The following is a 26,040-nucleotide window of genomic DNA, read 5'->3' as shown; positions in this document are numbered from 1 at the left end:
TCCTGGTCCATAATGTTCTCCCTATCCTGGTCCATACAGTTCACACTGTCCTGGTCTATACTGTTCACCTTGTCCTGGTCCATACTGTTCACCCTGTCCTGGTCCATACTGTTCACCCTGCCCTGGTCCATACTCTTCATACTGTCCTGGTACATACTGTCCACCATGTCCTGATCCATACTGTTCACTCTGTCCTGGTGTATACTGTTCGCCCAGTCCTTGTCCATACTGTTCACCCTGTCCTGTCCATACCTTTCACAATGTCCTGGTCCATACTGTTCACCATGTCCTGGTCCATACTGTTCATCCTTTCCTGGTCCATACTGTTCACCCTGTCCTTATGTAAACTGTTCACCCTGTCCTCGTCCATACTGTTCAAGCTGTCCTGGTCCATACTGTTCACCCTGTCCTGGTCCAAACTTTTCACCCTGTAATGGCGTATACTGTTCACCCTGTCCTGGTCCATACCGTTCACCTTACCCTGGTCCATACTGTTCAACCTGTTGTGATCTATACTGATCACCCTGTCCTGGAATATACTGTTCATCCTGTCCTGGTCCATACTGTTCACACTGTCCTGGTCCATACTGTTTACCCTGTCCTGGTCTTACTGTTCACCTTGTCCTGGTGTATACTGTTCACACTGGCCTGGTACATACTGTTCATACTGTCAGGCTGTATACTGTTCACCCTGTCCTGGTCCATACTGTTCACCCTGTCCTGCTCCATACTGTTCACCCTGTCCTGGTCAATACTGTTGACCCTGTCCTGGTCCATACTGTTCACCCTGTCCTGGTCCATACTGTTCACCCTGTCCTGGTGTATACTTTTTACCCTGTCCTGGTTCATATTGTTCAACCTCTCCTGGTCCATACTGTTCATCCTGTCCTGGTCCATACTGTTCACCTTCTCCTGGTCCATACTGTTCACCCTGTCCTGGTCCATACTGTTCACCCTTTCCTGGTCCATAGTGTTCACCCTGTCCTGGTTCATACTGTTCACCATGTCCTGGTCCATACTGTTCACTCTGTCCTGATCCACACTGTTCACCCTGTCCTGGTCCATACTGTTCACCCTGTCCTGGTCCATACTGTTCACCCTTTCCTGGTCCATACTGTTCACCCTGTCCTTATGTAAACTGTTCACCCTGTCCTCGTGCATACTGTTCACCCTGTCCTGGTCCATACTGTTCACCCTGTCCTGGTCCAAACTTTTCACCCTGTAATGGCGTATACTGTTTACCCTGTCCTGGTCCATACTGTTCACACTGTACTGGTCCATACTGTTTACCCTGTCCTGGTCTTACTGTTCACCTTGTCCTGCTGTATACTGTTCACACTGGCCTGGTACATACTGTTCATACTGTCAGGCTGCATACTGTTCACCCTGTCCTGGTCCATACTGTTCACCCTCTCCTGGTCCATACTGTTGACCCTGTCCTGGTCCATACTGTTCACCTTGTCATTAGTCATACTGTTCGCCCTGTCCTGGTCCATACTATTCACCCTGCCCTGGTCCATACTGTTCATACTGTCCTGGTACATACTGTCCACCATGTCCTGATCCATACTGTTCACTCTGTCCTGGTGTATACTGTTGGCCCAGTCCTTGTCCATACTGTTCACCCTGTCCTGGTCCATACCTTTCACCCTGTCCTGGTCCATACTGTTCACCATGTCCTGACCCATAGTGTTCACCCTGTCCTGGTGTATACTGTTCACCCTGTCCTGGTCCATACTGTTCACCCTGTCCTGGTCCATACTGTTTACCGTGTCCTGGTCCATACTGTTCACTTTGTTCTGGTCCATACTGTTCTCCTGTCCTGGTACATACTTCTCACCCTGTCCTGGTCCATACTGTTCACCCTCTCCTGGTCCATACAGTTAACCCTGTCCTGGTCCATACTGTTCTCCTTGTCCTGGTCCATACTGTTCACCCTGTCCTGGTCCATACAGTTCACCCTGTCCTGGTCCATACTGTTAATTTTGTTCTGGTCCATACTGTTCACCCTGTCGTGGTCCATACCTTTCACCCTGTCCTGGTCCATACTGTTCTCCCTATCCTGGTCCATACAGTTCACACTGTCCTGGTCTATACTGTTCACCTTGTCCTGCTCCATACTGTTCACCCTGTCCTGGTCCATACTGTTCACCCTGCCCTGGTCCATACTCTTCATACTGTCCTGGTACATACTGTCCACCATGTCCTGATCCATACTGTTCACTCTGTCCTGGTGTATACTGTTCGCCCAGTCCTTGTCCATACTGTTCACCCTGTCCTGGTCCATACCTTTCACCCTGTCCTGGTCCATACTGTTCACCATGTCCTGACTCATAGTGTTCACCCTGTCCTGGTGTGTACTGTTCACCCTGTCCTGGTCCATACTGTTCACCCTGTCCTGGACCATACTGTTTACCGTGTCCTGGTCCATACTGTTCACTTTGTTCTGGTCCATACTGTTCACCTGTCCTGGTACATACTTCTCACCCTGTACTGGTCCATACTGTTCACCCTCTCCTGGTCCATACAGTTAACCCTGTCCTGGTCCATACTGTTCACCTTGTCCTGGTCCATACTGTTCACCCTGTCCTGGTCCATAAAGTTCACCCTGTCCTGGTCCATACTGTTCATTTTGTTCTGGTCCATACTGTTCACCCTGTCGTGGTCCATACCTTTCACCCTGTCCTGGTCCATACTGTTCACCCTGTCCTGGTGTATACTGTTCACCCAGTCCTGGTCCATACTTTTCACCCTGTCCTGGTCCATACTATTCACCCTGTACTGGTGCATAATGTTCACCCTGTCATGGTCCATACTGTTCTACCTGTCCTGGTCCATACTGTTCACCCTGTCCTGGTGTATACTGTTCACCGTGTCCTGGTCAATACTGTTCATCCTGTCCTGGTCCATATTGTTCACACTGTCCTGGTACATACTGTTCACGCGGTCCTGGTGTATACTGTTCACCCTGTCCTGGTCCATACTATTCACCGTGTCCTGGTGTATACTTTTCACCCTGTCGTGGTCCATACTGTTCACCATGTCATGATCCATACTGTTCACTATGTCCTGGAGTATACTGTTCGCCCGTCCTGGTCCATACTGTTCACCTGTCCTGGTCCATACTGTTCACCCTGTCCTGGTCCATACTGTTTACCGTGTCCTGGTCCATACTGTTCACCCTGTCCTGGTCTATTCTGTTCACCCTGTCCTGGTCCATACTCTTCACCCTTTCCTGGTCCATACTCTTCACCCCGTCCTGGTCCGTACTGTTCACCCTGTCCTGGTCCATACTGTTCACCCTGTCCTGGTCAATACATTTCACCCTTTCGTGGTACATTCTTTTCACCCTGTCCTGGTCCACACTGTTCACCCTGTCCTGGTCCATACTGTTTACCCCGTCCTGGTCCATACTGTTCACCCATTCCTGGTCCATACTGATCACCCTGTCCTGGTCCATACTGTTCACCCTGTCCTGTTCTACACTGTTGACGCTGTCCTGGTCCATACTGTTCACCCTGTCCTGGACCATACTCTTTACAATTTCCTGGTCTATACAGTTCACCCTGTCCTGGTCCATACTGTTCACCCTGTCCTGGTGTATAGTGTTCACCCTGTCCTGGTCCATATTATTCACCGTGTCCTGGTGTATACTGTTCACCCTGTCGTGGTCCATACTCTTCACCCTCTTCTGGTCCATATTCTTCACCCCGTCTTGGTCCATACTGTTCACCCTGTCCTGGTGTATACAGTTCACCCTGTCCTGGTTCATACTATTCACCCTCTCCTGGTCCATACTGTTCACCCTCTCCTGGACCAAACAGTTCACCCTGTCTTGCTCCATACTGTTCATGCTGTCCTGATCCATACTTTTCACCCTGTCCTGGTCCATACAGTTCACCCTGTCTTGGTCAATACTTTTCACCCTGTCCTGGTCCATACTGTTCACCCTGTATTGGTTCATACTGTTCACCCTTTCCTGGTCCATACTGTTCACCCTGTCCTGGTTCACACTGTTCACCCTGACCTGGTCCATACTGTTCACCCTGTCCCGGTATACACTGTTTACACTGTCCTGGTCCATACTGTTCACCCCGTTCTGGTCCATACTTTTCACCCTGTCCTGGTCCATACTGATGACCCTGTCGTGGTCCTTACTGTTCACCCTGTCCTGTTCCATACTGTTGACCCTGTCCTGGTCATTCTGTTCACCCTTCCCTGGACCACACTCTTCACAATGTCCTGATCCATACTGATCACCCTGTGCTGGTCCATACTCTTCACCCTGTCTTGGTCCATACTGTTCACCCTGTCCTGGTTCATACTGTTTACCCTGTACTGGTCCATACTGTTCACCCTGTCCTGGTCAACACTGTTCACCTTCTCCCGGTCCATACTGTTCACCCTGTCCTGGTGTATACTGTATAACCTGTCCTGGTCCATACTGTTCACCCTGTCTTTGTCTTTACAGTTCACCCTTTAATGGTCCATACTGTTCACCCTGTCCTGCTCCATACTGTTCACCCTGTCTTGGTCCAAATTGTTCACCCTGTCCCGATCCATACTGTTCACCCTGTCCTGGTCCATACTGTTCACCCTGTCCTGGTCATTACTGTTGACCCTGTCCTGGTCCATTTTGTTCACCCTGCCCTGGTCCATACTGTTTATCCTGTCCTGGTCCATACTGTTCACCTTCTCCTGGTCCATACTGTTCACCCTGTCCTGGTCCATACTGTTCACCCTTTCCTGGTCCATAGTGTTCACCCTGTCACTAGTCATACTGTTCACCATGTCCTGGTCCATACTGTTCCCTCTGTCCTGATCCACACTGTTCACCCTGTCCTGGTCCATACTGTTCACCCTGTCCTGGTCCATACTGTTCACCCTTTCCTGGTCCATACTGTTCACCCTGTCCTTATGTAAACTGTTCACCCTGTCCTCGTGCATACTGTTCACCCTGTCCTGGTCCATACTGTTCACCCTGTCCTGGTCCAAACTTTTCACCCTGTAATGGCGTATACTGTTTACCCTGTCCTGGTCCATACTGTTCACACTGTCCTGGTCCATACTGTTTACCCTGTCCTGGTCTTACTGTTCACCTTGTCCTGCTGTATACTGTTCACACTGGCCTGGTACATACTGTTCATACTGTCAGGCTGCATACTGTTCACCCTGTCCTGGTCCATACTGTTCACCCTCTCCTGGTCCATACTGTTGACCCTGTCCTGGTCCATACTGTTCACCCTGTCATTAGTCATACTGTTCGCCCTGTCCTGGTCCATACTATTCACCCTGCCCTGGTCCATACTGTTCATACTGTCCTGGTACATACTGTCCACCATGTCCTGATCCATACTGTTCACTCTGTCCTGGTGTATACTGTTCGCCCAGTCCTTGTCCATACTGTTCACCCTGTCCCGGTCCATACCGTTCACCCTGTCCTGGTCCATACTGTTCACCATGTCCTGACCCATACTGTTCACCCTCTCCTGGTCCATACAGTGAACCCTGTCCTGGTCCATACTGTTCACCTTGTCCTGGTCCATACTGTTCACCCTGTCCTGGTCCATACAGTTCACCCTGTCCTGGTCCATACTGTTCATTTTGTTCTGGTCCATACTGTTCACACTGTCGTGGTCCATACCTTTCACCCTGTCCTGGTCCATACTGTTCACCCTGTCCTGGTGTATACTGTTCACCCAGTCCTGGTCCATACTTTTCACCCTGTCCTGGTCCATACTATTCACCCTGTACTGGTGCATAATGTTCACCCTGTCATGGTCCATACTGTTCTACCTGTCCTGGTCCATACTGTTCACCCTGTCCTGGTGTATACTGTTCACCGTGTCCTGGTCAATACTGTTCATCCTGTCCTGGTCCATATTGTTCACACTGTCCTGGTACATACTGTTCACGCGGTCCTGGTGTATACTGTTCACCCTCTCCTGGTCCATACTATTCACCGTGTCCTGGTGTATACTTTTCACCCTGTCGTGGTCCATACTGTTCACCATGTCATGATCCATACTGTTCACTATGTCCTGGTGTATACTGTTCGCCCGTCCTGGTCCATACTGTTCACCCTGTCCTGGTCCATACTGTTCACCCTGTCCTGGTCCATACTGTTTCCCGTGTCCTGGCCCATACTGTTCACCCTCTCCTGGTCTATTCTGTTCACCCTGTCCTGGTCCATACTCTTCACCCTTTCCTGGTCCATACTCTTCACCCCGTCCTGGTCCGTACTGTTCACCCTGTCCTGGTCCATACTGTTCACCCTGTCCTCGTCAATACATTTCACCCTTTCCTGGTACATTCTTTTCACCCTGTCCTGGTCCACACTGTTCACCCTGTCCTGGTCCATACTGTTCACCCCGTCCTGGTCCATACTGTTCACCCTGTCCTGCTCCATACTGATCACCCTGTCCTGGTCCATACTGTTCACCCTGTCCTGTTCTACACTGTTGACGCTGTCCTGGTCCATACTGTTCACCCTGTCCTGGACCATACTCTTTACAATTTCCTGGTCTATACTGTTCACCCTGTCCTGGTCCATACTGTTCACCCTGTCCTGGTGTATACTGTTCACCCTGTCCTGGTCCATATTATTCACCGTGTCCTGGTGTATACTGTTCACCCTGTCGTGGTCCATACTCTTCACCCTCTTCTGGTCCATATTCTTCACCCCGTCTTGGTCCATACTGTTCACCCTGTCCTGGTGTATACAGTTCACCCTGTCCTGGTTCATACTATTCACCCTCTCCTGGTCCATACTGTTCACCCTCTCCTGGACGAAACAGTTCACCCTGTCTTGGTCCATACTGTTCATGCTGTCCTGATCCATACTTTTCACCCTGTCCTGGTCCACACAGTTCACCCTGTCTTGGTCAATACTTTTCACCCTGTCCTGGTCCATACTGTTCACCCTGTATTGGTTCATACTGTTCACCCTTTCCTGGTCCATACTGTTCACCCTGTCCTGGTTCACACTGTTCACCCTGTCCTGGTCCATACTGTTCACCCTGTCCCGGTCCACACTGTTTACCCTGTCCTGGTCCATACTGTTCACCCCGTCCTGGTCCACACTTTTCACCCTGTCCTGGTCCATACTGATGACCCTGTCGTGGTCCTTACTGTTCACCCTGTCCTGTTCCATACTGTTGACCCTGTCCTGGTCCATACTGTTCACCCTTCCCTGGACCACACTCTTCACAATGTCCTGATCCATACTGATCACCCTGTGCTGGTCCATACTCTTCAACCTGTCTTGGTCCATACTGTTCACCCTGTCCTGGTCCATACTGTTTCCCCTGTACTGGTCCATACTGTTCACCCTGTCCTGGTCAACACTGTTCACCTTCTCCCGGTCCATACTGTTCACCCTGTCCTGGTGTATACTGTTTAACCTGTCCTGGTCCATACTGTTCACCCTGTCTTTGTCTTTACTGTTCACCCTCTAATGGTCCATACTGTTCACCCTGTCCTGCTCCATACTGTTCACCCTGTCTTGGTCCAAATTGTTCACCCTGTCCTGATCCATACTGTTCACCCTGTCCTGGTCCATACTGTTCACCCTGTCCTGGTCATTACTGTTGACCCTGTCCTGGTCCATTTTGTTCACCCTGCCCTGGTCCATACTGTTTATCCTGTCCTGGTCCATACTGTTAACCCTGTCCTGGTGTATACTGTTTACCCTGTCCTGGATCATATTGTTCAACCTCTCCTGGTCCATACTGTTCATCCTGTCCTGGTCCATACTGTTCACCTTCTCTTGGTCCATACTGTTCACCCTGTCCTGGTCCATACTGTTCACCCTTTCCTGGTCCATAGTGTTCACCCTGTCCTGGTACATACTGTTCACCATGTCCTGGTCCATACTGTTCACTCTGTCCTGATCCACACTGTTCACCCTGTCCTGGTCCATAATGTTCACCCTGTCCTGGTCCATACTGTTCACCCTTTCCTGGTCCATACTGTTCGCCCGGTCCTTATATAAACTGTTCACCCTGTCCTCGTGCATACTGTTCACCCTGTCCTGGTCCATACTGTTCACCCTGTCCTGGTCCAAACTTTTCACCCTGTAATGGCGTATACTGTTTACCCTGTCCTGGTCCATACTGTTCACACTGTCCTGGTCCATACTGTTTACCCTGTCCTGGTCTTACTGTTCACCTTGTCCTGCTGTATACTGTTCACACTGGCCTGGTACATACTGTTCATACTGTCAGGCTGCATACTGTTCACCCTGTCCTGGTCCATACTGTTCACCCTCTCCTGGTCCATACTGTTGACCCTGTCCTGGTCCATACTGTTCACCCTGTCATTAGTCATACTGTTCGCCCTGTCCTGGTCCATACTATTCACCCTGCCCTGGTCCATACTGTTCATACTGTCCTGGTACATACTGTCCACCATGTCCTGATCCATACTGTTCACTCTGTCCTGGTGTATACTGTCCGCCTAGTCCTTGTCCATACTGTTCACCCTGTCCTGGTCCATACCTTTCACCCTGTCCTGGTCCATACTGTTCACCATGTCCTGACCCATAGTGTTCACCCTGTCCTGGTGTATACTGTTCACCCTGTCCTGGTCCATACTGTTCACCCTGTCCTGGTCCATACTGTTTACCGTGTCCTGGTCCATACTGTTCACTTTGTTCTGGTCCATACTGTTCACCTGTCCTGGTACATACTTCTCACCCTGTCCTGGTCCATACTGTTCACCCTCTCCTGGTCCATACAGTTAACCCTGTCCTGGTCCATACTGTTCACCTTGTCCTGGTCCATACTGTTCACCCTGTCCTGGTCCATACAGTTCACCCTGTCCTGGTCCATACTGTTAATTTTGTTCTAGTCCATACTGTTCACCCTGTCGTGGTCCATACCTTTCACCCTGTCCTGGTCCATACTGTTCTCCCTATCCTGGTCCATACAGTTCACACTGTCCTGGTCTATACTGTTCACCTTGTCCTGGTCCATACTGTTCACCCTGCCCTGGTCCATACTGTTCACCCTGCCCTGGTCCATACTCTTCATACTGTCCTGGTACATACTGTCCACCATGTCCTAATCCATACTGTTCACTCTGTCCTGGTGTATACTGTTCGCCCAGTCCTTGTCCATACTGTTCACCCTGTCCTGGTCCATACCTTTCACCCTGTCCTGGTCCATACTGTTCACCCTGTCCTGGTGTATACTGTTCACCCAGTCCTGGTCCATACCTTTCACCCTGTCCTGGTCCATACTATTCACCCTGTACTGGTGCATAATGTTCACCCTGTCGTGGTCCATACTGTTCTACCTGTCCTGGTCCATACTGTTCACCCTGTACTGGTCCATATTGTTCACACTGTCCTGGTACATACTGTTCACGCGGTCCTGGTGTATACTGTTCACCCTGTCCTGGTCCATACTATTCACCGTGTCCTGGTGTATACTTTTCACCCTGTCGTGGTCCATACTGTTCACCATGTCATGATCCATACTGTTCACTATGTCCTGGTGTATACTGTTCGCCCGTCCTGGTCCATACTGTTCACCCTGTCCTGGTCCATACTGTTCACCCTGTCCTGGTCCATACTGTTTACCGTGTCCTGGTCCATACTGTTCACCCTGTTCTGGTCTATTCTGTTCACCCTGTCCTGGTCCATACTCTTCACCATTTCCTGGTCCATACTCTTCACCCCGTCCTGGTCCGTACTGTTCACCCTGTCCTGGTCCATACTGTTCACCCTGTCCTGGTCAATACATTTCACCCTTTCCTGGTACATTCTTTTCACCCTGTCCTGGTCCACACTGTTCACCCTGTCCTGGTCCATACTGTTCACCCCGTCCTGGTCCATACTGTTCACCCTGTCCTGCTCCATACTGATCACCCTGTCCTGGTCCATACTGTTCACCCTGTCCTGTTCTACACTGTTGACGCTGTCCTGGTCCATACCGTTCACCATGTCCTGGACCATACTCTTTACAATTTCCTGGTCTATACTGTTCACCCTGTCCTGGTCCATACTGTTCACCCTGTCTTGGTGTATGCTGTTCACCCTGTCCTGGTCCATATTATTCACCGTGTCCTGGTGTATACTGTTCACCCTGTCGTGGTCCATACTCTTCACCCTCTTCTGGTCCATATTCTTCACCCCGTCTTGGTACATACTGTTCACCCTGTCCTGGTGTATACAGTTCACCCTGTCCTGGTTCATACTATTCACCCTCTCCTGGTCCATACTGTTCACCTTCTCCTGGACCAAACAGTTCACCCTGTCTTGGTACATACTGTTCATGCTGTCCTGATCCATACTTTTCACCCTGTCCTGGTCCATACAGTTCACCCTGTCTTGGTCAATACTTTTCACCCTGTCCTGGTCCATACTGTTCACCCTGTCCTGGTTCACACTGTTCACCCTGTCCTGGTCCATACTGTTCACCCTGTCCCGGTCCACACTGTTTACCCTGTCCTGGTCCATACTGTTCACCCTGTCCTGGTCCATACTTTTCACCCTGTCCTGGTCCATATTGATGACCCTGTCGTGGTCCTTACTGTTCACCCTGTCCTGTTCAATACTGTTGACCCTGTCCTGGTCCATACTGTTCACCCTTTCCTGGACCACACTCTTCACAATGTCCTGATCCATACTCATCACCCTGTGCTGGTCCATACTCGTCACCCTGTCTTGGTCCATACTGTTCACCCAGTCCTGGTCCATACTGTTTACCCTGTACTGGTCCATACTGTTCACCCTGTCCTGGTCAACACTGTTCACCTTCTCCCGGTCCATACTGTTCACCCTGTCCTGGTGTACACTGTTTACCCTGTCCTGGTCCATACTGTTTACCCTGTCCTTGTCTTTACTGTTCACCCTGTAATGGTCCATACTGTTCACCCTGTCCTGCTCCATACTGTTCACCCTGTCTTGGTCCAAATTGTTCACCCTGTCCTGATCCATACTGTTCACCCTGTCCTGGTCCATACTGTTCACCCTGTCATGGTCATTAGTGTTGACCCGGTCCTGGTCCATTTTGTTCAACCTGTCCTGGTCCATACTGTTTATCCTGTCCTGGTCCATACTGTTCACCCTGTCCTGGTGTATACTGTTTACCCTGTCCTGGTTCATATTGTTCAACCTCTCCTGGTCCATACTGTTCATCCTGTCCTGGTCCATACTGTTTACCTTCTCCTGGTCCATACTGTTCACCCTGTCCTGGTCCATACTGTTCACCCTTTCCTGGTCCATAGTGTTCACCCTGTCCTGGTTCATACTGTTCACCATGTCCTGGTCCATACTGTTCACTCTGTCCTGATCCACACTGTTCACCCTGTCCTGGTCCATACTGTTCAGCCTGTCCTGGTCCATACTGTTCACCCTTTCCTGGTCCATACTGTTCACCCTGTCCTTATGTAAACTGTTCACCCTGTTCTCGTGCATACTGTTCACCCTGTCCTGGTCCATACTGTTCACCCGGTCCTGGTCCAAACTTTTCACCCTGTAATGGCGTATACTGTTTACCCTGTCCTGGTCCATACTGTTCACACTGTCCTGGTCCATACTGTTTACCCTGTCCTGGTCTTACTGTTCACCCTGTCCTGGTGTATACTGTTCACACTGGCCTGGTACATACTGTTCATACTGTCAGGCTGCATACTGTTCACCCTGTCCTGGTCCATACTGTTCACCCTCTCCTGGTCCATACTGTTGACCCTGTCCTGGTAAATACTGTTCACCCTGTCATTAGTCATACTGTTCGCCCTGTCCTGGTCCATACTATTCACCCTGCCCTGGTCCATAGTGTTTATACTGTCCTGGTACATACTGTCCACCATGTCCTGATCCATACTGTTCACTCTGTCCTGGTGTATACTGTCCGCCCAGTCCTTGTCCATACTGTTCACCCTGCCCTGGTCCATACCTTTCACCCTGTCCTGGTCCATACTGTTCACCATGTCCTGATCCATAGTGTTCACCCTGTCCTGGTGTATACTGTTCACCCTGTCCTGGTCCATACTGTTCACCCTGTCCTGGTCCATACTGTTTACCGTGTCCTGGTCCATACTGTTCACTTTGTTCTGGTCCACACTGTTCACCTGTCCTGGTACATACTTCTCACCCTGTCCTGGTCCATACTGTTCACCCTCCTGGTCCATACAGTTAACCCTGTCCTGGTCCATACTGTTCACCTTGTCCTGGTCCATACTGTTCACCCTGTCCTGGTCCATACAGTTCACTATGTCCTGGTCCATACTGTTCATTTTGTTCTGGTCCATACTGTTCACCCTGTCCTGGTCCATACCTTTCACCCTGTCCAGGTCCATACTGTTCTCCCTATCCTGGTCCATACAGTTCACCCTGTCCTGGTCTATACTGTTCACCTTCTCTTGGTCCATACTGTTCACCCTGTCCTGGTCCATACTGTTCACCCTGTCCTGGTCCATACTGTTCACCATGTCCTGGTCCATACTGTTCACTCTGTCCTGATCCACACTGTTCACCCTGTCCTGGTCCATACTGTTCAGCCTGTCCTGGTCCATACTGTTCACCCTTTCCTGGTCCATACTGTTCACCCGGTCCTGGTCCAAACTTTTCACCCTGTAATGGCGTATACTGTTTACCCTGTCCTGGTCCATACTGTTCACACTGTCCTGGTCCATACTGTTTACCCTGTCCTGGTCTTACTGTTCACCCTGTCCTGGTGTATACTGTTCACACTGGCCTGGTACATACTGTTCATACTGTCAGGCTGCATACTGTTCACCCTGTCCTGGTCCATACTGTTCACCCTCTCCTGGTCCATACTGTTGACCCTGTCCTGGTAAATACTGTTCACCCTGTCATTAGTCATACTGTTCGCCCTGTCCTGGTCCATACTATTCACCCTGCCCTGGTCCATAGTGTTTATACTGTCCTGGTACATACTGTCCACCATGTCCTGATCCATACTGTTCACTCTGTCCTGGTGTATACTGTCCGCCCAGTCCTTGTCCATACTGTTCACCCTGCCCTGGTCCATACCTTTCACCCTGTCCTGGTCCATACTATTCACCATGTCCTGATCCATAGTGTTCAGCCTGTCCTGGTGTATACTGTTCAACCTGTCCTGGTCCATACTGTTCACCCTGTCCTGGTCCATACTGTTTACCGTGTCCTGGTCCATACTGTTCACTTTGTTCTGGTCCACACTGTTCACCTGTCCTGGTACATACTTCTCACCCTGTCCTGGTCCATACTGTTCACCCTCCTGGTCCATACAGTTAACCCTGTCCTGGTCCATACTGTTCACCTTGTCCTGGTCCATACTGTTCACCCTGTCCTGGTCCATACAGTTCACTATGTCCTGGTCCATACTGTTCATTTTGTTCTGGTCCATACTGTTCACCCTGTCCTGGTCCATACCTTTCACCCTGTCCAGGTCCATACTGTTCTCCCTATCCTGGTCCATACAGTTCACCCTGTCCTGGTCTATACTGTTCACCTTCTCTTGGTCCATACTGTTCACCCTGTCCTGGTCCATACTGTTCACCCTGTCCTGGTCCATACTGATCACCCTGTCCTGGTCCATACTGTTCACCCTGTCCTGGTCCAAACTGTTGACCCTGTCCTGGTCCATACTGTTCATCCTGTCCTGGTCTATACTGTTCACCCATTCCTGGTCCATACTGTTCACCCTGTCCTTGTCCATACTGTTCACCCTGTCCTGGTCCATACTGTTTACCGTGTCCTGGCCCATACTGTTCACCCTCTCCTGGTCTATTCTGTTCACCCTGTCCTGGTCCATACTGTTCACCCTGTCCTGGTCCATACTGTTCACCCTGTCCTGGTCCAAACTTTTCACCCTGTCTTGGCGTATACTGCTCACCCTGTCCTGGTCCATACTGTTCACCTTATCCAGGTCCATACTGTTCAACCTGTCCTGCTCCATACTGATCACCCTGTCCTGGTCCATACTGTTCACCCTGTCCTGTTCCACACTGTTGACACTGTCCTGGTCCATACTGTTCACCCTGTCCTGGCCCATACTCTTTACAATTTTCTGGTCTATACTGTTCACCCTGTCCTGGTCCATACTGTTCACCCTGTACTGGTGCATAATGTTCACCCTGTCATGGTCCATACTGTTCTACCTGTCCTCGTCCATACTGTTCACCCTGTCCTGGTCCATGTTGTTCACACTGTCCTGGTACATACTGTTCACGCGGTCCTGGTGTATACTGTTCACCCTGTCCTGGTCCATTCTATTCACCGTGTTCTGGTGTATACTTTTCACCCTGTCGTGGTCCATACTGTTCACCATGTCATGATCCATACTGTTCACTATGTCCTGGTGTATACTGTTCGCCCGTCCTGGTCCATACTGTTCACCTTGCCTGGTCCACACTGTTCACCCTGTCCTGGTCCATACTGTTTACAGTGTCCTGGTCCATACTGTTCACCCTGTCCTGGTCTATTCTGTTCACCCTGTCCTGGTCCATACTCTTCACCCTATCCTGGTCCATACTTTTCACCCTGTCCTGGTCCGTACTGTTCACCCTGTCCTGGACCATACTGTTCACCCTGTCCTGGTCCATACATTTCACCCTTTCCTGGTCCATTCTTTTCACCCTGTCCTGGTCCACACTGTTCACCCTGTCCTGGTCCATACTGTTCACCCCGTCCTGGTCCATACTGTTCACCCTGTCCTGCTCCATACTGATCACCCTGTCCTGGTTCATACTGTTCACCCTGTCCTGTTCTACACTGTTGACGCTGTCCTGGTCCATACTGTTCACCCTGTCCTGGACCATACTCTTTACAATTTCCTGGTCTATACTGTTCACCCTGTCCTGGTCCATACTGTTCACCCTGTCCTGGTGTATACTGTTCACCCTGTCCTGGTCCATATTATTCACCGTGTCCTGGTGTATACTGTTCACGCTGTCCTGGTTCATACTATTCACCCTCTCCTGGTCCATACTGTTCACCCTCTCCTGGACCAAACAGTTCACCCTGTCTTGGTCCATACTGTTCATGCTGACCTGATCCATACTTTTCACCCTGTCCTGGTCCATACAGTTCACCCTGTCTTGGTCAATACTTTTCACCCTGTCCTGGTCCATACTGTTCACCCTGTATTGGTTCATACTGTTCACCCTTTCCTGGTCCATACTGTTCACCCTGTCCTGGTTCACACTGTTCACCCTGTCCTGGTCCATACTGTTCACCCTGTCCCGGTCCACACTGTTCACCCTGTCCTGTTCCATACTGTTGACCCTGTCCTGGTCCATACTGTTCACCCTTTCCTGGACCACACTCTTCACAATGTCCTGATCCATACTGATCACCCTGTGCTGGTCCATACTCTTCACCCTGTCTTGGTCCATACTGTTCACCCTGTCCTGATCCATAGTGTTTACCCTGTACTGGTCCATACTGTTTACCCTGTCCTGGTCAACACTGTTCACCTTCTCCCGGTCCATACTGTTCACCCTGTCCTGGTGTATACTGTTTACCCTGTCCTGGTCCATACTGTTCACCCTGTCCTTGTCTTTACTGTTCACCCTGTCCTGGTCCATACTGTTCACCCTGTCCTGCTCCATACTGTTCACCCTGTCTTGATCCAAATTGTTCACACTGTCCTGATCCATACTGTTCACCCTGTCCTGGTCCGTACTGTTCACCCTGTCCTGGTCAATACTGTTGACCCTGTCCTGGTCCATACTGTTCACCCTGTCCTGGTCCATACTGTTTATCCTGTCCTGGTCCATACTGTGCACCCTGTCCTGGTGTATACTGTTTACCCTGTCCTGGTTCATATTGTTCAACCTCTCCTGGTCTATAGAGTTCATCCTGTCCTGGTCCATACTGTTCACCTTCTACTGGTCCATACTGTTCACCCTGTCCTGGTCCATACTGTTACCCTTTCCTGGTCCATAGTGTTCACCCTGTCCTGGTTCATACTGTTCACCATGTCCTGGTCCATACTGTTCACTCTGTCATGGTCCACACTGTTCAGCCTGTCCTGGTCCATACTGTTCACCCTGTCCTAGTCCATACTGTACACCCTTTCCTGGTCCATACTGTTCACCCTGTCCTTATGTAAACTGTTCACCCTGTCCTCGTCCATACTGTTCACCATGTCCTGGTCCATACTGTTCACCCTGTCCTGGTCCAAACTTTTCACCCTGTCCTGGCATATACTGTTCACCCTGTCCTGGTCCATACTGTTCACCTTATCCTGGTCCATACTGTTCAACCTGTCGTGATCTATACTGATCACCCTGACCTGGAATATACTGTTTATCCTGTCCTGGTCCATACTGTTCACACTATCCTGGTCCATACTGTTCATTTTGTTCTGGTCCATACTGTTCACCCTGTCCTGGTCCATACCTTTCACCCTGTCCAGGTCCATACTGTTCTCCCTATCCTGGTCCATACAGTTCACCCTGTCCTGGTCTATACTGTTCACCTTCTCTTGGTCCATACTGTTCACCCTGTCCTGGTCCATACTGTTCACCCTGTCCTGGTCCATACTGATCACCCTGTCCTGGTCCATACTGTTCACCCTGTCCTGGTCCAAACTGTTGACCCTGTCCTGGTCCATACTGTTCATCCTGTCCTGGTCTATACTGTTCACCCATTCCTGGTCCATACTGTTCACCCTGTCCTTGTCCATACTGTTCACCCTGTCCTGGTCCATACTGTTTACCGTGTCCTGGCCCATACTGTTCACCCTCTCCTGGTCTATTCTGTTCACCCTGTCCTGGTCCATACTGTTCACCCTGTCCTGGTCCATACTGTTCACCCTGTCCTGGTCCAAACTTTTCACCCTGTCTTGGCGTATACTGCTCACCCTGTCCTGGTCCATACTGTTCACCTTATCCAGGTCCATACTGTTCAACCTGTCCTGCTCCATACTGATCACCCTGTCCTGGTCCATACTGTTCACCCTGTCCTGTTCCACACTGTTGACACTGTCCTGGTCCATACTGTTCACCCTGTCCTGGCCCATACTCTTTACAATTTTCTGGTCTATACTGTTCACCCTGTCCTGGTCCATACTGTTCACCCTGTCCTGGTGTATACTGTTCACCCTGTCCTGGTCCATACTTTTCACCCTGTCCTGGTCCATACTATTCACCCTGTACTGGTGCATAATGTTCACCCTGTCATGGTCCATACTGTTCTACCTGTCCTCGTCCATACTGTTCACCCTGTCCTGGTCCATGTTGTTCACACTGTCCTGGTACATACTGTTCACGCGGTCCTGGTGTATACTGTTCACCCTGTCCTGGTCCATTCTATTCACCGTGTTCTGGTGTATACTTTTCACCCTGTCGTGGTCCATACTGTTCACCATGTCATGATCCATACTGTTCACTATGTCCTGGTGTATACTGTTCGCCCGTCCTGGTCCATACTGTTCACCTTGCCTGGTCCATACTGTTCACCCTGTCCTGGTCCATACTGTTTACAGTGTCCTGGTCCATACTGTTCACCCTGTCCTGGGCTATTCTGTTCACCCTGTCCTGGTCCATACTCTTCACCCTATCCTGGTCCATACTCTTCACCCTGTCCTGGTCCGTACTGTTCACCCTGTCCTGGACCATACTGTTCACCCTGTCCTGGTCCATACATTTCACCCTTTCCTGGTCCATTCTTTTCACCCTGTCCTGGTCCACACTGTTCACCCTGTCCTGGTCCATACTGTTCACCCCGTCCTGGTCCATACTGTTCACCCTGTCCTGCTCCATACTGATCACCCTGTCCTGGTTCATACTGTTCACCCTGTCCTGTTCTACACTGTTGACGCTGTCCTGGTCCATACTGTTCACCCTGTCCTGGACCATACTCTTTACAATTTCCTGGTCTATACTGTTCACCCTGTCCTGGTCCATACTGTTCACCCTGTCCTGGTGTATACTGTTCACCCTGTCCTGGTCCATATTATTCACCGTGTCCTGGTGTATACTGTTCACGCTGTCCTGGTTCATACTATTCACCCTCTCCTGGTCCATACTGTTCACCCTCTCCTGGACCAAGCAGTTCACCCTGTCTTGGTCCATACTGTTCATGCTGACCTGATCCATACTTTTCACCCTGTCCTGGTCCATACAGTTCACCCTGTCTTGGTCAATACTTTTCACCCTGTCCTGGTCCATACTGTTCACCCTGTATTGGTTCATACTGTTCACCCTTTCCTGGTCCATACTGTTCACCCTGTCCTGGTTCACACTGTTCACCCTGTCCTGGTCCATACTGTTCACCCTGTCCCGGTCCACACTGTTCACCCTGTCCTGTTCCATACTGTTGACCCTGTCCTGGTCCATACTGTTCACCCTTTCCTGGACCACACTCTTCACAATGTCCTGATCCATACTGATCACCCTGTGCTGGTCCATACTCTTCACCCTGTCTTGGTCCATACTGTTCACCCTGTCCTGATCCATAGTGTTTACCCTGTACTGGTCCATACTGTTTACCCTGTCCTGGTCAACACTGTTCACCTTCTCCCGGTCCATACTGTTCACCCTGTCCTGGTGTATACTGTTTACCCTGTCCTGGTCCATACTGTTCACCCTGTCCTTGTCTTTACTGTTCACCCTGTCCTGGTCCATACTGTTCACCCTGTCCTGCTCCATACTGTTCACCCTGTCTTGATCCAAATTGTTCACACTGTCCTGATCCATACTGTTCACCCTGTCCTGGTCCGTACTGTTCACCCTGTCCTGGTCAATACTGTTGACCCTGTCCTGGTCCATACTGTTCACCCTGTCCTGGTCCATACTGTTTATCCTGTCCTGGTCCATACTTTGCACCCTGTCCTGGTGTATACTGTTTACCCTGTCCTGGTTCATATTGTTCAACCTCTCCTGGTCTATAGAGTTCATCCTGTCCTGGTCCATACTGTTCACCTTCTAGTGGTCCATACTGTTCACCCTGTCCTGGTCCATACTGTTCACCCTTTCCTGGTCCATAGTGTTCACCCTGTCCTGGTTCATACTGTTCACCATGTCCTGGTCCATACTGTTCACTCTGTCCTGGTCCACACTGTTCACCCTGTCCTGGTCCATACTGTTCACCCTGTCCTAGTCCATACTGTACACCCTTTCCTGGTCCATACTGTTCACCCTGTCCTTATGTAAACTGTTCACCTTGTCCTCGTCCATACTGTTCACCATGTCCTGGTCCATACTGTTCACCCTGTCCTGGTCCAAACTTTTCACCCTGTCCTGGCATATACTGTTCACCCTGTCCTGGTCCATACTGTTCACCTTATCCTGGTCCATAATGTTCAACCTGTCGTGATCTATACTGATCACCCTGTCCTGGAATATACTGTTTATCCTGTCCTGGTCCATACTGTTCACACTGTCCTGGTCCATACTGTTTACCTTGTCCTGGTCATACTGTTCACCCTGTCCTGGTGTATACTGTTCACACTGGCCTGGTACATACTGTTCATACTGTCAGACTGTATACTGTTCACCCTGTCCTGGTCCATACTGTTCACCCTCTCCTGGTCCATACTGTTGACCCTGTCCTGGTCCATACTGTTCACCCTGTCATTAGTCATACTGTTCGCCCTGTCCTGGTCCATACTGTTCACCCTGTCCTGGTCCATACTGTTCACTCTGTCCTGGTGTATACTGTTCGCCCAGTCCTTGTCCATACAGTTCACCCTGTCCTGGTCCATACTGTTCATTTTGTTCTGGTCCATACTGTTCACCCTGTCCTGGTCCATACCTTTCACCCTGTCCTGGTCCATACTGTTCTCCCTATCCTGGTCCATACAGTTCACACCGTCCTGGTCTGTACTGTTCACCTAATCCTGGTCCATACTGTTCACCCTGTCTTGGTCCATACTGTTCACCCTGTCCTGGTCCATACTGTTCACCCTGTCCTGGTCCATACAGTTAACCCTGTCCTGGTCCATACTGTTTACCCTGTCCTGGTCTTACTGTTCACCCTGTCCTGGTGTATACTGTTCACACTGGCCTGGTACATACTGTTCATACTGTCCTGCTATATACTGTTCACCCTGTCCTGGTCCACACTGTTCACCCTGTCCTGGTCCATACTGTTCACCCTGTCCTGGGGTATACTGTTCACCCTGTCCTGGTCCATACTGTTTACCCTGTCCTGCTCCATACTGTTCACCCTGTCCAGGTCCAAACTTTTCACCCTGTCCTGGCGTATACTGTTCACCCTGTCCTGGTTCATACTGTTCACACTGTCCTGGTCCATACTGTTTACCCTGTCCTGGTCTTACTGTTCACCCTGTCCTGGTGTATACTGTTCACACTGGCCTGGTACATACTGTTCATACTGTCCTGCTATATACTGTTCACCCTGTCCTGGTCCATACTGTTCACCCTCTCCTGGTCCATACTGTTGACCCTGTCCTGGTCCATACTGTTCACCCTGTCATTAGTCATACTGTTCGCCCTGTCCTAGTCCATACTATTCACCCTGCCCTGGTCCATACTGTTCATACTGTCCTGGTACATACTGTACACCATGTCCTGATCCATACTGTTCACTCTGTCCTGGTGTATACTGTTCGCCCAGTCCTTGTCCATACTGTTCACCCTGTCTTGGTCCATACCTTTCACCCTGTCCTGGTCCATACTGTTCACCATGTCCTGATCCATAGTGTTCACCCTGTCCTGGTGTATACTGTTCACCCTGTCCTGGTCCATACAGTTCACCCTGTCCTGGTCCATACAGTTCACCCTGTCCTGGTCCATACTGTTCATTTTTTTCTGGTCCATACTGTTCACCCTGTCCTGGTCCATACCTTTCACCCTGTCCTGGTCCATACTGTTCTCCCTATCCTGGTCCATACAGTTCACCCTGTCCTGGTCTATACTGTTCACCTTGTCTTGGTCCATACTGTTCACCCTGTCCTGGTCCATACTGTTCACCCTGTCCTGGTCCATACTGTTCACCCTGTCCTGGTCCATACTGTTCACCCTGTCCTGGTCCAGACTGTTGACCCTGTCCTGGTCCATACTGTTCATCCTGTCCTGGTCTATACTGTTCACCCATTCCTGGTCCATACTGTTCACCCTGTCCTGGTCCATACTGTTCACCTTTTCCTGGTCCATACTGTTCACCCTATCCTGGTCCATACTGTTCACCCTGTCCCAGTCCATACTTTTCACCCTGTCCTGGTCCATAATGTTCACCGTGTCCTGGTCCATACTGTTCACCCTGTCATTAGTCGTACTGTTCACCCTGTCCTGGTCCATACTGTTCACCCAGTCCTGGTCCATACTGTTCACCCTGTCCTGGCCCATACAGTTCACCCTGTCCTTTTACAAACTGTCCACCCTGTCCTGGTCCATACTGTTCACGCTGTCCTGGTCCATATGTTCACCCTGTCCTGGTCCATATTGTTCACCCTGTCCTGGTCCATACTGTTCACCCTGTCCTGTTCCATACTGTTGACGCTGTCCTGGTCCATAGTGTTCACCCTGTCCTGGAACATACTCTTCACAATTTCCTGGTCTATACTGTTCACCCTGTCCTGGTCCATACTGTTCACCCTGTCCTGGTGTATACTGTTCATACTGTCCTGGACCATACTGTTCACCCTGTCCTTTTACATACTGTCCACCCTGTCCTGGTCCATACTGTTCACCCTGTCCTATTCCATACTGTTCACCCTGTCCTGGTCCATATTGTTCACCGTGTCCTGGTCCATATTGTTCACCCTGTGCTGGACCATACAGTTCAACCTGTCTTGGTCCATACTGTTCACCCCATCATGGTCCATACTGTTTACCCTGTCTTGGTCCATACTGTTCACCCTGTCCTGGTCAATACTGTTCACCCTGTCCTTGTTTATACTGTTCACCCTGTCCTGGTCCATACTGTTCACTCTGTCCTGGTCCACACTGTTCACCCTGTCCTGCTCTATACTGTTCACCCCGTCCTGGTCCATACTGTTCACCCTGTCGTGCTCCATACTGATCACCCTGTCAAGGTCCATACTGTTTACCCTGTCCTGTTCCACACTGTTGACGCTGTCCTGGTCCATACTGTTCACCCTGTCCTGGACCATACTCTCTACAATTTCCTGGTCTATAGTGTTCACTCTGTCCTGGTCCATACTGTTCACCCTGTCCTGGTGTATACTGTCCACCCTCTCCTGGTCCATACTGTTCACAATGTCCTGGTCCATACTGTTCACCCTGTCCTGGTCCATACTGTTCACCCTTTCCTGGTCCATACTGTTCACCCTGTCCTTATGTAAACTGTTCACCCTGTCCTCGTCCATACTGTTCACCATGTCCTGGTCCATACTGTTCACCCTGTCCTGGTCCAAACTTTACACCCTGTCCTGGCGTATACTGTTCAACCTGTCTTGGTCCATACTGTTCACCTTATCCTGGTCCATACAGTTCAAACTGTCGTGATCTATACTGATCACCCTGTCCTGGCATATACTGTTCATCCTGTCCTGGTCCATACTGTTTACACTGTCCTGGTCCATACTGTTTACCTTGTCCTGGTCATACTGTTCACCCTGTCCTGGTGTATACTGTTCACACTGGTCTGGTACATACTGTTCATACTGTCAGACTGTATACTGTTCACCCTGTCCTGGTCCATACTGTTCACCCTCTCCTGGTCCATACTGTTGCCCCTGTCCTGGTCCATACTGTTCACCCTGTCATTAGTCATACTGTTCGCCCTGTCCTGGTCCATACTATTCACCCTGCCCTGGTCCATACTGTTCATACTGTCCTGGTACATACTGTACACCATGTCCTGATCCATACTGTTCACTCTGTCCTGGCGTATACTGTTCACCCTGTCCTGGTTCATACTGTTCACCCTGTCCTGGTCCATACTATTCACCCTGTACTGGTGCATAATGTTCACCCTGTCCTGGTCCATACTGTTCTACCTGTCCAAGTCCATACTGTTCACCCTGTCCTGGACCATATCTTCACAATGTCCTGGTCCATACTGTTCAGCCTTTCCTGGTCCATACTCTTCACCCTGTCCTTATGTAAACCGGTCACCCTGTCCTGGTCCATACTGTTCACCCTGTCCTGGTCCATACTGTTCACCCTGTCCTGGTCCAAACTTTTCACCCTGTCCTGGCGTATACTATTCACCCTTTCCTGGTCCATACTGTTCACCTTATCCTGGTCCATACTGTTCAACCTGTCCTGCTCCATACTGATCACCCTGTCCTGGTCCATACTTTTCACCCTGTCCTGTTCCACACTGTTGACGCTGTCCTAGTCCATACTGTTCACCCTGTCCTGGACCATAGTCTTTACAATTTTCTGGTCTATACTGTTCACCCTGTCCTGGTCCATACTGTTCACCCTGTCCTGGTGTATACTGTTCACCCTGTCCTGGTCCATACTGTTCACCCTGTCCTGGTCCATACTACTCACCCTGTACTGGTGCATAATGTTCACCCTGTCCTGGTCCATACTGTTCTACCTATCCTGGTCCATACTGTTCACCCTGTCCTGGACCATATCTTTACAATGTCCTGGTCCATACTGTTAACCCTTTCCTGGTCCATACTCTTCACCCTGTCCTTATGTAAACTGTTCACCCTGTCCTGGTCCATACTGTTCACCCTGTCCTGGTCCATACTGTTGACCCCGTCCTGGTCCATACTGTTCACCCTGTCGTTAGTCATACTGTACGCCCTCTCCTGGTCCATACTGTTCACCCTGTCCCGGTCCATATTGTTCACACTGTCCTGGTACATACTGTTCACGCGGTCCTGGTGTATACTGTTAACCCTGTCCTGGTCCATACTATTCACCGTGTCCTGGTGTATACTTTTCACCCTGTCGTGGTCCGTACTGTTCACCCTGTCCTGGTCCATACTGTTTACTGTGTCCTGGTCCATACTGTTCACCCTGTCCTGGTCTATTCTATTCACCCTATCCTGGTCCATACTCTTCACCCTCTTCTGGTCCATACTCTTCATCCCGTCCTGGTCCGTACTGTTCACCCTGTCCTGGACCATACTGTTCACCCTGTTCTGGTCCATACGTTTCACACTTTCCTGGTCCATTTTTTCACCCTGTCCTGGTCCATACTTTTCACCCTGTCCTGGTCCATACTGTTCACCCTGTCTGGGTCCATACTGTTCACCCTGTCCAGGTGTATACTGTTCACCCTGTCCTGGTTCATACTATTCACCCTGTCCTGATCCATACTGTTCACCCTCTCCTGGTCCATACAGTTCACCCTGTCTTGGTCCATACTGTTCACGCTGTCCTGATCCATACTTTTCACCCTGTCCTGGTCCATACTTTTCACCCTGTAATGGTCAATATTTTTCACCCTGTCCTGGTCCATACTGTTCACCCTGTATCGGTTCATACTGTTCACCCTTTACAGGTCCATACTGTACACCCTGTCCTGGTTCACACTGTTCACCCTGTCCTGGTCCATACTGTTCACTCTGTCCTGGTCCACACTGTTCACCCTGTCCTGGTCCATACTGTTCACCCCGTCCTGGTCCATACTTTTCACCCTGTCCTGGTTTATACTGATGACCCTGTCGTGGTCCTTACTGTTCACCCTGTCCTGTTCCATACTTTTGAGCCTGTCGTGGTCCATACTGTTCACCCTTCCCTGGACCACACTCTTCACAATGTCCTGATCCATACTGATCACCCTGTGCTGTTCCATACTGTTCACCCTGTCTTGGTCCATACTGTTCACCCTGTCCTGGTCCATACTGTTTACCCTGTACTGGTCCATACTGTTCACCCTGTCCTGTTCAACACTGTTCACCTTCTCCCGGTCCATACTGTTCACCCTGTCCTGGTGTATACTGTTTACCCTGTCCTGGTCCATACTGTTCACCCTGTCCTTGTCTTTACTGTTCACCCTGTCCTGGTCCATACTGTTCACCCTGTCCTGCTCCATACTGTTCAATCTGTCTTGGTCCATACTGTTCACCCTGTCCTGATCCATACTGTTCACCCTGTCCTGGTCAATACTGTTCACCCTGTCATGGTGAATACTGTTGACCCTGCCCTGGTCCATACTGTTCACCCTGTCCTGGTCCATACTGTTTACCCTGTCCTGGTCCATACTGTTCACCCTGTCCTGGTGTATACTGTTTACCCTGTCCTGGTTCATATTGTTCAACCTCTCCTGGTCCATACTGTTCATCCTGTCCTGGTCCATACTGTTCACCTTCTCCTGGTCCATACTGTACACCCTGTCCTGGTCCATACTGTTCACCCTTTCCTGGTCCATAGTGTTCACCCTGTCCTGGTTCATACTGTTCACCCTTTCCTGGTCCATACTGTTCACCCTGTCCTTATGTAAACTGTTCACCCTGTCCTCGTCCATACTGTTCACCTTGTCCTGGTCCATACTGTTCACCCTGTCCTGGTCCAAACTTTTCACCCTGTCCTGGCGTATACTGCTCACCCTGTCCTGGTCCATACTTTTCACCTTATCTTGGTCCATGCTGTTCAACCTGTCGTGATCTATACTGATCACCCTGTCCTGGAATATACTGTTCATCCTGTCCTGGTCCATACTGTTCACACTGTCCTGGTCCATACTGTTTACCCTGTCCTGGTCTTACTGTTCACCCTGTCCTGGTGTATACTGTTCACACTGGCCTGGTACATACTGTTCATACTGTCCGGCTGTATACTGTTCTCCCTGTCCTGGTCCATACTGTTCACCCTCTCCTGGTCCATACTGTTGAACCTGTCCCAGTCCATACTGTTCACCCTGTCATTAGTCATACTGTTCGCCCTGTCCTGGTCCATACAATTCACCCTGCCCTGGTCCATACTGTTCATACTCTCCTGGTACATACTGTACACCATGTCCTGATCCATACTGTTCACTCTGTCCTGGTGTATACTGTTCGCCCAGTCCTTGTCCATACTGTCCACCCTGTCCTGGTCCATACTGTTTACCGTGTCCTGGTCCATACTGTTCACTTTGTTCTGGTCCATACTGTTCACCAGTCCTGGTACATACTTCTCACCCTGTCCTGGTCCATACTGTTCACCCTCTCCTGGTCCATACAGTTAACCCTGTCCTGGTACATA

At 50.2% G+C, this 26,040-nt stretch overlaps 8 protein-coding genes across 8 annotated transcripts; all 8 read right to left on the bottom strand.

Annotated features, from left to right (window-relative positions):
* Window positions 1–1,789: 1,789 nt before the first annotated feature.
* On the bottom strand, window positions 1,790–3,042 carry LOC126282496 (nipped-B-like protein B). The gene is made up of 3 exons (XM_049982153.1): window positions 2,848–3,042; window positions 2,560–2,752; window positions 1,790–2,517 (listed from the first exon to the last, which is right to left on the bottom strand). The coding sequence occupies exons 1-3, from the start codon at window positions 3,040–3,042 to the stop codon at window positions 1,790–1,792; spliced, it is 1,116 nt and encodes a 371-aa protein (XP_049838110.1).
* Window positions 3,043–8,353: 5,311 nt separating this feature from the next.
* On the bottom strand, window positions 8,354–8,831 carry LOC126282495 (keratin-associated protein 21-1-like). The gene is made up of 2 exons (XM_049982152.1): window positions 8,697–8,831; window positions 8,354–8,617 (listed from the first exon to the last, which is right to left on the bottom strand). The coding sequence occupies exons 1-2, from the start codon at window positions 8,829–8,831 to the stop codon at window positions 8,354–8,356; spliced, it is 399 nt and encodes a 132-aa protein (XP_049838109.1).
* An 82-nt stretch (window positions 8,832–8,913) lies between these two features.
* On the bottom strand, window positions 8,914–9,467 carry LOC126282494 (keratin-associated protein 21-1-like). The gene is made up of 2 exons (XM_049982150.1): window positions 9,321–9,467; window positions 8,914–9,225 (listed from the first exon to the last, which is right to left on the bottom strand). The coding sequence occupies exons 1-2, from the start codon at window positions 9,465–9,467 to the stop codon at window positions 8,914–8,916; spliced, it is 459 nt and encodes a 152-aa protein (XP_049838107.1).
* A 3,180-nt stretch (window positions 9,468–12,647) lies between these two features.
* LOC126282493 (S-antigen protein-like) lies at window positions 12,648–14,102 on the bottom strand. Its single transcript, XM_049982149.1, has one exon. The coding sequence runs from the start codon at window positions 14,100–14,102 to the stop codon at window positions 12,648–12,650; it is 1,455 nt and encodes a 484-aa protein (XP_049838106.1).
* Window positions 14,103–14,346: 244 nt separating this feature from the next.
* Window positions 14,347–15,828, bottom strand: LOC126282492 (nipped-B-like protein B). The gene has a single exon (XM_049982148.1). The coding sequence runs from the start codon at window positions 15,826–15,828 to the stop codon at window positions 14,347–14,349; it is 1,482 nt and encodes a 493-aa protein (XP_049838105.1).
* Window positions 15,829–16,010: 182 nt separating this feature from the next.
* LOC126282490 (S-antigen protein-like) lies at window positions 16,011–17,147 on the bottom strand. The gene has a single exon (XM_049982147.1). It carries the CDS (start codon window positions 17,145–17,147, stop codon window positions 16,011–16,013), a length of 1,137 nt encoding a protein of 378 aa, XP_049838104.1.
* A 4,141-nt stretch (window positions 17,148–21,288) lies between these two features.
* LOC126282489 (nipped-B-like protein B) lies at window positions 21,289–22,876 on the bottom strand. The gene is made up of 3 exons (XM_049982146.1): window positions 22,479–22,876; window positions 21,759–22,287; window positions 21,289–21,687 (listed from the first exon to the last, which is right to left on the bottom strand). The coding sequence occupies exons 1-3, from the start codon at window positions 22,874–22,876 to the stop codon at window positions 21,289–21,291; spliced, it is 1,326 nt and encodes a 441-aa protein (XP_049838103.1).
* Window positions 22,877–24,349: 1,473 nt separating this feature from the next.
* On the bottom strand, window positions 24,350–25,537 carry LOC126282488 (S-antigen protein-like). Its single transcript, XM_049982145.1, has one exon. It carries the CDS (start codon window positions 25,535–25,537, stop codon window positions 24,350–24,352), a length of 1,188 nt encoding a protein of 395 aa, XP_049838102.1.
* Window positions 25,538–26,040: the final 503 nt, after the last annotated feature.

The sequence above is a fragment of the Schistocerca gregaria genome, chromosome 7, assembly GCF_023897955.1.
Source record: "Schistocerca gregaria isolate iqSchGreg1 chromosome 7, iqSchGreg1.2, whole genome shotgun sequence".
Classification (NCBI taxonomy): domain Eukaryota; kingdom Metazoa; phylum Arthropoda; class Insecta; order Orthoptera; family Acrididae; genus Schistocerca; species Schistocerca gregaria.
This window is presented reverse-complemented; position numbering and strand designations above follow the sequence as displayed.